General features: G+C 40.5%; 1 protein-coding gene across 1 annotated transcript in view; it reads right to left on the bottom strand.

Annotated features, from left to right (window-relative positions):
- LOC6563124 (protein lap4) overlaps window positions 1-7,813 on the bottom strand; it is a 64,487-nt gene extending 56,674 nt beyond the window's left edge. The window contains exon 1 of the mRNA XM_032736878.2: window positions 7,383-7,813. Within this exon, the coding sequence (XP_032592769.2) occupies window positions 7,383-7,544 (162 nt within the window). The 5' untranslated portion in view covers window positions 7,545-7,813. The remainder of the gene's footprint in view (window positions 1-7,382) is intronic.
- Between the last annotated feature and the right edge of the window lie 4,255 nt (window positions 7,814-12,068).

Genomic DNA, 12,068 nt, shown 5'->3' with positions numbered 1-12,068 from the left:
GCACCGGGCGGCATCGTCAGCGTCGCTGCTTTCATTGTGCCAGCGATTTTTATCGGCCGTTGTTGGGTCACTCCTCTTACTTCTGCCCCCAAAAAGCATACCACACACACGTCAGCACACACACACACCCATACACAAAACAGCAGTAGTCTCGACCATATTGATAATAAAGAAAATAATTCGTAGTTGTAGTCGTAAACATTATTAAATTTTGTTCGCTTGTCTTAAATGACTGTGGAAGTGAGAAGTTTTCTGCGACTGCCGCTGGGGCAGTGACTCGATAAAGTTGATGACCCAGATACATCAGACAGAGGTATACAAAACCAAAAGCACCCAGCTCAAGCACTGTGTACATACTTGTAAATCAGAATCGAATTGTTTGAAAAGTGGTCAAAATACCAATTTGTAGATATAAAGAATGTTTGATAAAGGTTTCAAGGTTTCAAAGTGCTTGAAGTTAGACGTTTTAAACCCAACATAATTCGGCTCGAAAAGACATCTGCTTATTGCAAAAATTTTCAATTTAAAAATTGAGTATTAAAATGCTAAGATGTGTAAATGATACAACGCAAAATTTGTCATTTGTAAAGCTGATTAATGCAAATAATTTAATGAATAATTTATTCATGGAGAATGAATACAAATGGTGCGCTGGACGAAATATATTTGCTTTTGCACTACTCGCTCTATTCATATCTTTCGTATATTCGCTTAACTGGTTGACTTTTCTCTTTATGAAGCTTGCGTTTTTACAAATTGACTCCAACACACAAAAGAAAGGAAAGAAGAACGATTTTTTCACTTTTTCACTTTTTTCACTGGTCAGTTTCGTTGAAAAGCAAAGTACTTAAGCTCCCCTTTATGGTAGTACACATTTGTGCGCTTTATGTTTATGGCTTTCTTCGACTTTTTTGTTTTTCTACTTCCGAGCGAGCACCTACAATGTCCCAGATTCAGTTTTGCTATTTATAAAAAACGAAAGGCCTTTCAACAAATCATGCGTCAGAGAGTTGTAACTGTCAGGGACAAAAGCCAACGACGAGCGAAATATGCAGCAAGACAAAAAGAAACGAGCAAAAACAAATTCAACCAAGAATACTCTAGTCCAGAGCGTTCGACTTGCAGATACCCTGAACACATCCGATATTTGTATATACACAAAATGGTTGCGCTTGCCGATAGCAATAGTTTCACTATCGTTTGTTTCTTATCCAATCATAATCCAATCTAATATCAAGGTGCATAATACATCAACTATCGAAAATAGATATGCATCGATACCAGCGAAACAGGTAGAGTTATCGAAAAATGAAATAAACTTGACATGCGCGTGCTATATGAGAACTTATATTCCAAATCCTTTAGTCTCTGAGAGTCGTTTATTCATAAAGACGTAAAGACAGACAGCTTTCGTCGTTAGTCATGATCAAGAATACCTTATGGAGTCATAGATGCCTTCTACGGCCTGCTTCATACCTTACACGATTTCGTTATACCCCATTTGCCAATTTTCAATGTGTATAGGGTATGAGCACCGAAAGTAAAGAAACACACATAAACACACACACACACGAAATTCAGTCATGCAAATTGCATATGAAAAAGACCGGAGAATGCAATCCCTGCGGCCAGGAGGCAGCCGAGCGGTGCAATGGCCGCCAATGCAAAATACCAAAGAAATAAAAGCAAAAAGCACTAAAGGAGGACAAGACGTGATGACAATAAAAACGAATGCGAATTGTAAACTTTTAACCAAGTACTGCACACCCCCTCCCCCACACCACTCAATACACCATGCAACCCCCATCACCCAAGACTAGTCCCAAGAGCCCACGCGATGGCGTCGCTCGTTGTATCTATGCGAGGAGTCTCTCTCTCTCTTTGCATGACGATAAATTAGAGACCGGCCGGCAGGCCGGCATTGCAACAACATTCGTACCACGTACAATGCACAAGTACCACCAGTTTTGTGCAAGCATTCTCTCTCATGCACACACACACAGCATACACACACACACAGTATACACATGGGAACATACACACTATCGCCCACTCACTCGTAGCCAGCACACTTTTACTATTGTATCTAGTTGGAGCAGGCGCTCAGCAAGCAGCAGCTGGCAGACAACACACACAACAACTAGCTGACTGCAGTGCAGAGCATTGTGTGTTGTTGGCCAGGCCAACAAGTTGCGGCAGTTTACATGGGTTGCATCACAGCAGCAGAACGTCGCTCATGAGTTTTCTGTGACGTTGCGCGATGGAAGCTCCATCAAGTGGTAAAACACAAGCCACATAATTCAATTTCGTGGCAAATGGTAGGAAAACCAAACAAAAAGACCAGGCAAGGCAATTAGCTTTGTTAAAAGCACATTTTCCGAAAATCACTTTGCGACATTGAATAGCCATGCACACAGATACAGATACAGATGCAAATGCAGAGATGCAAGGCCGAGATAACTTTTGAATGCTATAAAACTGTGGGTGTTTACAGCGCTGAGCGAACCATGACAGGCATGGAAATACACACAGAGAACATAAACACACAACACACACAGAGATACAGTGCGCTTCGTTGATTTTCAGTTATTTCATAATGTATCTGCAAGTGTAATCAGCTAAATGTATCTGGCTGTACACAACACACACACACACACACACGCAGGCACAAGAAATGCGTACACACAGAACCATGCATGGTGGTGTGCATGTTGCAAATGACTGGGCGAACAGCAAAAATGGCAAAACAACGCAGTTAAACACAACGGCCAAAAACGGGTTCTAGACACAATACTCGCATATCTCGCTGGGCGCATCTACTAAATGCGAAAACCAGCTGAGCTAGAACACAACAACAACAACAGCAACCACAACAGTAACGACGAGCTACACTTGGAAGAGACACACATATGTATATATGTGTATGTGAATATGCATGCTTGTTCCGCAAACCGGCAGCAGTTGCAACATTTTGCAGATGCAGATACATGCAGCTGAACATACACACACACACACACTCACACAAGTTTTTATATGCTGGTAGTAGATGGCACGCTGTGACATCCGCAACAACGGTCTAGACCCGTTGCCTGCTTGTGGCAGCTGTGCGCCTGCTTAAATCTGTACATCTTCATTTTTCTAGCGTCGCACACAGTCACAAGACACAAGACGCAGTCTTGTCTGTCTTGCGACAGGCACATAGATACAGCTATTGTTATTGTTGTTGCTGCAGTCGCAGCCACAAGTTGCAGGACCACATCTATGGCAAGCGACCGTTAAAATATTTAAGCACTCAACAGCATATTTCTCTTAATTGTCATAACAGTTATTCATTCGCCTGTTATCTAAGTTTAGACAAAAACAAAACAAACCATCGATAAATCTCTTCCGCTACAGCGTTTTAATGCAATTAGTTTTTTGGCAAGTGTATTTCGAGTGCACAATTGTTGGCACTCACAAACGGTTCCTTGACGTCAGCTAATGTGTTATTGTTTTAAAGCGGCCAGCAAATAAATCAGTTAAAACTGACACAGTCACTGTGGGGCTGACTAGAAGTTGCCCTATATCGAAGCTAAATGGAAATAATATTCTGGAGTGCTTCAATTGATTGATGAACAATTTTCTTTCCAATGTAAATTTAAATTCCTGCAAAAAGAAATCTTTTGAAAATTTGTTTCAATGTGACTATATTGCATATGATAGATTCAATTTTAGAATTACTAAATCGTTAATTATACCCGTTGCGCCAATAGTTTCAATTACGAGGTATAAAAACTAATTGAAATTGCACGAGAACATTAATTATATGTACATATACATATATATAGGGGAACCGGTTTTGAGCGACTCAACTCGACTCGACGACTCCATCGTATTTATAGAGCGACGACGCTAGTTAACCAACTGTGACCCATTGAAAAGCCAAGTACAGAAATCAATGTTGAATTTTTGGCCAAACTATTTGCAAGACCCACTGCTATCATTTGGCCCAGCTTATGGGATAATAGTTACTTGTGGGTTTAGCGAAAAAAAATAGAAAACCAAACTAAGCCAAACTATAAAAGAGCGACGCCATTTTAAAAGCTGTTTAGTTGTTGTTTTCATAGCTGCTACTGCTGCTTAATGATGTCATTGCCGACGCTCCGGTATTGGGTTCCAATAGCCAGACAGCCGTTTAAGTTTTCGAACGAAACGCACCTGCAATAACAACAGCGGCACGGTTCGAATTGCGAAAGACAAGCCAGTCCACCAAATGGGGAAGGCAAGGCAAGACACAACCTGAGCTGTGTGTTAGCTGGAGTGCAGACCTCAAGGCAGGCGATAAGAGGCGATTACCCGATATCTTATCAGCGGGCGTGACTAATTGGCAGCAAAGAAACAGCAGAGCAATGAATGAGTGCTGCGAGCACCCAAACCAATAGCATACATAAGTGAAAAAAAAAAACAGAATATGTGAAATTTCCACAACACTCACTTGAGGTAGGTTCTGTGAGCAGCGACTGCATTATGCAAAATACCAGTTAATTGCCATTTGAATACAACAGTGGTGCTTAGTGATAGGAATGTGAGTGGAAATATTATAGATACAATATAATTAGCAGCAGAGAATACATATCAAATATTGGTTCAACATCCCCCTTAGGTACGTTTCTTCATTGGATGGTGATTTCCTTCGAGAAATGGCAATGTGCCATGTTAAGCTTAGTCTAAATTCAACTGAAAAATATGAAGTCTGTTAAGGAACTTATATTATTTATGTAATTTATATACACTCAACCCATTAATGGGTAAATGAAAGTATGTATCAGGCAGAAGGAAGCATATCCACATAAGGTATATATTTTACCAACTGATATATAATTTACCTTGATATACAGCACAATTATTGAAGTGATATTAGAATCTGTACTTCAATCGATTTAATGTATATACCATGTGGGTTCAGGGTATCTCCTAGTTGATCTCTCTCGACTAGAGATTTCTTACTTGTAAATGCTTGTAAAATGCGATGTGGGATCAAATGAAAAATATTTTTCTCTTAATATTCAGCTGAGAAAGCTGAGAAAAGATGATTATTATTATTATTACAATGATAGCAAGCTTATCATATTCAAGCTGTAATTTCAGTTAGTTTAATGTTTAAGTTAATGCACAGCTTAATTTGTCTGTTGAGAAAATATTGTGAGAATATTGCGTACTTTGGTTTATTTCAAATAGCAGTTAACAAAATTATTTCTTGTTTACGAGCAAAACTAGGTTAAAATATTATAAACATTTACAGATTTGTTTTGCTTTGAGTTCGTCATTGGAAAAAACTAAAGCCATAATCCAACATAATTGCGATTTGTATAATTGAGGCTTTTGGATTTGCAACAGTGCTAGCAGCGCGGGCGCAGCAATAGCCAGTGTTGTCAAACAAGGGGTGATTCGGGCAGATTGTCGTCGAGTTAAGAGCAATTGAGTTGAGGCACGTTTGCGCTGATGTCGTTGATGTTTATTGTTGCTATGACAACGCGGAAATTGTCTGTAGCTCTCAAAGAGTTAAAGGGTTGACGGCCGATCACAGCTTATAAAATTCGCAGAAGAGGCAACAACAACAACAACAGCAAACAGTCAACAGCAAACAACAACAAGAATAACCAACAGCAACACATCCGACGCTGTCAGAATCGCTGTGACTGTGGCATCCACAAACGAACTTCGATTGCGGCAAAAGAGAACATCATCATTATTATGGGTGTCCATTGTTGTTGTCGTTCGTGTTGTTGTTGTCATCGGTCAGCAACATGTTGTTGCTGCAGCAACAGCGGGTCCATTGCTCCAGTAAATGCTGTTGCTTCTGTGTACGCTTGTTGTGCGCTTTATTGATGTAAACGAGCAACAAAAATTTGCATTAGAAGTTCATTAGCGAGTGCGGCTAACCGCGAAGGAAGCTCTACAAAAATAAGAAAGGGGGAAACTGCACAATTTGAAGACATGAAAACTACAGTCGAGTGGAAATTGCTGCGGCAATCATAAGAAAATCAAAGATAAGTCGAAATTTCAATACCCTTTCAATTTGAGTTGACTTTACTGCTTTTTACGTAAATAATTTAATGTTTGTTCTATTTTTAGATTCATTTCGGACTGCTATGAAATATTTATATATATTTGTATATGTAAACAATATTCCGATGGAAAGAAAAGTCCGAGAATTAATAACTTTCTTGTTGAGTTGATTTCTCATTTGTCAAGCGAATATTTATTTATTTCGCACTGAACATGTGACAGTTTGATCAACAATTTGAATATCGACTAAACTTTTAATTCCATACTCAGTACGCCTATTGTGATGGCTGGAAAATAAACTGGAGTAACCGCAAATTAATCGCACAAGTCAAAGCACAAAGCATGGCAGGGGTTGTGGACGGGATGGGGAACAGCAACTGTGTGTACATGCTATATGTAAATTTGTATCTATGTAAATACATGAACAACTCAAGCAATCAAGTAACTGCCCCTCACACCCCCTGGCAACCCAACACTTGTTGCTATGTCAACGCATTCTGTTTCTGTTTATAGCTCCAGCTACTTGTTGTTCTTGTTGCAATTGTTGTTTGCTTGATTTGTTTGTTTGTTTCTCAGCTGCACATAAAACGGAAGCCAACAGCAAATTTATTTACAAAATGATTCACAATTGTTTGTTAGCAATCATTAATCGTTGCTAATCGCTGCTAATTGCCAAGCCGATCACCAAATTATGGTCCTCCATTTACCCGACACTTGCTCCCCAATTAGAATAGCGGCCGCTATTGCCTTTTGATGTGCATAATTGACATACGATATGTAAGTGTGTGCGTGTGTGTGTGTATGTGTGTATATGCAACAGCATCAGACTGTTGCATAATTGAATATTCAATTATACGTGCATGCCACTTGCGTCGCAAAGAACATACTCGCCCCACTGCGCCCCCCTCCATCGTTATTAATTTAAGACTTCCGCCCCAACTGACTCGAGCGGACGTCTTTTTTTACAGTAATCATTGTCTTTTTCTACGTTGCGCCACAAACTGGCCTATAAGTGCAAGAGGAGAGGAGCGATGCAAATTGCGCTGGACAACAACCCCGGCAGCAAGGATAACAGCTGCAAATAGAAGCAAAGAAAAACATCTTCGCTTGCAGAGCAAAGCCAGAGGCAAAGGGATGTTGCAGCCAAGTGAAAAGAATCGAAAAGCTTTTGAGTAGAGTTCAGTGAACCAAATAACTAGAAGAAATATCTTTGATTTATTTACGCATAAAGTAAAGTACAATTATATATAAAGTAAATGTACACAAATTATATATATATATATATGTAAAGTATATACATATCTGGAATATATATATATACTTTTTTTACTAACCTTTGGCAAATCGCGTATGTGATTCGCATCCAGAAAGAGTTCCTCGAGGGTGCGCGAGTAGCGTAGAATTTCCTCGGGCACTTGTGGCAGGGAACAGTGGCGCTTGTCCACAAATTCCACCTGCCTGTTGCAGCCTTTGAATATTGGAATGCACTTGAACATGGTTTTTGTTGTTGTTGCTTGTCGCACAGTTGATGACGTATTTTATGCTTATCGATTTAGGCGTCGTTGTCGTTGTTGTTGCTGTTGTTGTTGTCCTTGCACAACAACAACACACACACAGAGCGTAACGCTTGCAGCATCTGTTGCAAACGGACGCAAACACAAACACAAAACACACACGCACACGCACTAATACAGATACACCAGAGGCACGCGCAGTTTTTGTTGCTGGTTTTGGTTTTCTTTTATTATCTGCTTTTTGCGTTTGATTTGCTTCTTCTTTTTTTTTGGTTTTGGTTTTACTTTTGTTGTACTTTTATCCCACACGTTTTAGCCACATTTTGCGCTAATTTGCTGCAATTAATTAAGCTTTTATTACATTTCACTTCCCACTTTTCGCCTTTGTATTTGTAAAAGGTAGCAAAAGGCAACAAGAAGAAGCAGCTCACGTTAAAATTCCTTGCAGTTGTTGTTGTTGTAACTCCGGAGAGTGAGAGATAGAAATAGAGAGAGAGAGCATGAGAGTGTGTGCGAGCGCGCACAGCGACTTATTAAGGCACACGAAGTGCGAGCGAAAGAGCATAAGAGCAGTAAGAAAAAAATAATAATGAATAATAATAAATTCTAATTGGCACTTGGCTCGACTTGGACTCTGGTCACATTTTATCACGTATCGCAGCTTTTGATAATTGTTGGCCACATTTGTTGCTTCTGCCACACACACACACGCACAAGCACACACACGTACGCACACAAGAACGTGAAGAAGCAGTCGAAGCGACAACAGCTCACAATGACACTTGCCTGGTGCGAATAGGCTTAGAATGACAGAATTGTAAAAGAGGGCCCGAAGCGTAGACGAAAAGCAAAAGCAACAATACAAAACTACGAAAGAAATAAAATACAAAAACTCCACTTGGGTCCAAATAAAAAAAAACTCAACGAAATACAAAAACGAGGAAAATTATAATAAACACGGCTAACGACACACCCAAATACACACACACTCGCACACATAGATGCCCAAAGCCGGGCATGGAAATAATTGTGAGCTCACTTTTGGTGCCACTGTGCAAGCGTATGTTTTGGAATTTATACGCACACACACACACAGATAGAGACGCACACATGCACAAACACAACTCTCTCACACAATGCGCGCTGCGCAACAACAAAATGCTGGTCTTAGGCTACAACAACAACAACAGCAACTGGATGCGAGGCAAGCGGCTTCGCCAGTTTGCACTTTTTTTTCGCACGCTTCATTTTGCCACTCACATTTGCTACGAGTGCAGCGCGTTAGCAGCTAAATATGAATTTTTACTGTACAAAGGCGCAAAAAACAACGACTGGCTAGCATGCAAGCACACACACATATACACACTCGCGCGCATACACATAAATGGCGTTTACAGAAATGAACGTACATAAAATGCGAAACGCTGCGCCCGTCCACATCAACCGCTCACGACAAAAACAATTCGGCAACTGTTCGATGTGACCAACATGGCATAGCAGGAAAATAACACGCTGTTATCGAAGAGTGTGGTCGCACTTAATAATCGGCTAACTGCATTCGATCAGCAAACTGTTAACAGGCTGTTACTTAACATATGTTGCCGATGAACTCTTCACCGCACGTTCAGCTCACAATGGCACTGTTGATAACAGTTTAAAATGAATGTATGAAGTTGGCCGCACTTCAGGCCCAGTGCTGGAGAGTGCGAGGCATTAAATGAGGCGCGCTTTATGATTTGAAATCAACTGCTAAAATGCCCAATGTAGAATTAAGTAAAAACTTGCTTATATGTGGCAGATATTTACATATCACGTATAATTAAATTCCTTCGAGAACTTTTCAACAAAATATGTGAACAGCCTTTACTCCAAGTACCATTAAAGTACGAGTATAGAGAAGCAATGCCTTGAATTGGAATTGACCTTATGTCTATACACAATTGAAAGCTATGAATAAAGTTTTAGCTTTATCTCTCTCACGTTTTTAAGACTCCTCCACTGCATAATTGTAAGTTACTTAAACTTACAAGCGAAATAAGGATACCTTTGACAACATTTCCTGCTTTATTTTTGTTATTTAATTACTCTCGTTTTCCTAAAATATAATTTTGTAATTTCAATTCAAAATGTAATTTGAAGTATTCATTTTTAAAATCTCCTTAATACTTGTGGATTGTTTTAAGTGCACATTGAATAAATAAATACACCTTCAAAAATAGCTATTAGTTTCAGCATAAATTATGTTGTGATTATTTTTTTGTCTAAGGAAAATAGTTAATCTTGAGACAGCTTTGACGTAAAAATAACAAGATTTGAAATAAATCTTTGAATATTTGTATACATACTCAGGTACATGTTTAAATAATAATTAATACAAAAATAAATACATTCTGAAATATCTAAATATTCTGGATAAATATAGCCATATAGCTTTATAGCTATTTTCATGTAGAAGGCACAAATGCTGCCCAAGCCTCATGTTGGGAGGCAACAGCTCTTTTAAGGGATTTGTGGTGCACAGTTTGCACAAGACAAAAGTGTTGCCTGCTTTTTGGGGGCGTGTGAACATCCGACATCCAGGTGGCTATTTTGGGCATCCGCTTCTGGCCCAGCCCAGCGATCTTCAGAGACAACAAACAAAGAAAGTAAATGGTGACGGCAAACAAGACCGAATGCAACCTCAGCTGAAGCTTTGTTATTGTTGCTGATTGTTGCTGTTGCTGCTGGTTGTTGTTGTTATTGTTGTTGCTGGCTGTTATTGTTGCTGCCACTGACAAACACAACTGTCGAGTGCGGCGCTTAAATGGCAAGTAAACTGCAACTCTTTGCTTTGCTAATTTTCCAAAGGCGCCATTTTCATCTGTCCTCGGCAATTGTGTGGGCGTGTAAGTGCGAGAGAGAGGGAGAGGTGGAGAGGGAGAGAATAAGCGAGAGAGGTGCTTGTGTGGAGGCGTTGTGGGCGTGGCTGTGCACTTGCTGCTTATTATTTGCACTCGGCAAGGCCAGAAGCACAATAAATTGAGAGAAAACTGAGTGCGAGAAGGGCGCTTCTTAGAGTGTGTTTGGGTGGCGGGCGGCGGGCGGCGGGGGTGGCACACTTGAAAATCTTTTATTCATGAATGTCGACCCCCCCTCCCCCATCCAGGCTAACCGCTCAGCTCACGTTAAATAAAAAAAAAGTGCACATTTTGGAGAGCCACGAACAAAAAAAAAAACAGAAACAGAAAAAAATATAAGCGCCTCAAGGATTTCGGCAATGGGCTGTCCTCCAGGCTGTCCTGGTGTCCCGACGCCGGTTTCGGCTGAGGCTGGGGCTGGGACTGTGGCACAGACGCTGACTCCGGCTGCAGGCGATAGTTGCATAAATCATAAAAGTCCCTGCCGATGATGTTGTTGCCGCTGCACGCAAAAGGACTTTACGACACTTAAGTACCACAGCCACGACCGATAGACAGACAGAGAGAGCGAAAGAGAGAGAGAGAGAGAGAGAGAGATGTGAGGGGACACTGTGGGGCAAAAAGAGCGTCACCAAGTATCTGAATTTGATTGCGCGGCCGCAACGGTTAACTCCTTCTGGTCCTTCAGCAGCCTTCGCATTTATTTACGACGGTTTAAGGCCTCGGCCAAGTGCCTGTGAATTTAATATGCAGGCTCAGCCAGAGACGGTTCGGCTTTATTGTGTTCAAATTGCTTTGCCTACAAAAGGAGCAAGCGGGCCAAGCAGCAGCAGCAGCATGGAACAGGATGTGTCGGAGTTTATGCAACAAGTTTGCGCTGCCCCCAATCAGTTGTTTATTCGTATAGCTCGACGGGAGTTGGGCCTGGTAATAACCCTCAAATGACAACCATTTTTGCCTCTCCACTAACATTTATTATTATTATCTCTTGTGGACTTTATACTAACGCATTTGTGTGGTGATATCCAGAAGCATGTTTACTTTAGTTGTACGTGTTGATTGCATGCAAATAAGCTCTTGCCACAAACTAGATTGTGCCAAATAATGAGAAAATAATCTAGAAATCAGACAAGTCCTTCTGTGGAAAATGAACGAAAATGAGTAACGACATTAACAGGACGGCAAAATCTTTCAAAGTGTGCGAACTCGAAGGTATTTATTCTCTGATTGAAATATTCCAAGTCATCAGTTTTATCATTGAGCAATTAGTAATTCTCGAATGTCTCCATTTTTAAAATGTTTATTTTGTTGTGCAAACACAACTTTCAATTTAATTATCACAAGTCAGACGGCTCCAGTTGAGACAGCCCGACTGGGAGATATTCTGAAGATGCCCTGCAATAAAAACTACAACATTTTTCTTGAATTTTGAAGCAATTTGAAATATTTAGATTCAGCTGGCTTTAAGAGCAGATCCTTTTGCTTTAAATTCGATTCGAGTGGAGCGCGTTGATCGCATCTCGCATCCATTTAAGATTATTAGCACGCGCTAAACGGCACTCGAGAAGGTTGAGCAGCCACCTTGCCACCTTGCCACCTTGCCACTGGC

This window comes from Drosophila grimshawi, unplaced genomic scaffold (genome assembly GCF_018153295.1).
Source record: "Drosophila grimshawi isolate 15287-2541.00 unplaced genomic scaffold, ASM1815329v1 contig_311, whole genome shotgun sequence".
NCBI lineage: Eukaryota > Metazoa > Arthropoda > Insecta > Diptera > Drosophilidae > Drosophila > Drosophila grimshawi.
Note: the sequence above shows the minus strand (reverse complement) of the source record. Positions and strands in the feature narration are given on the sequence as shown.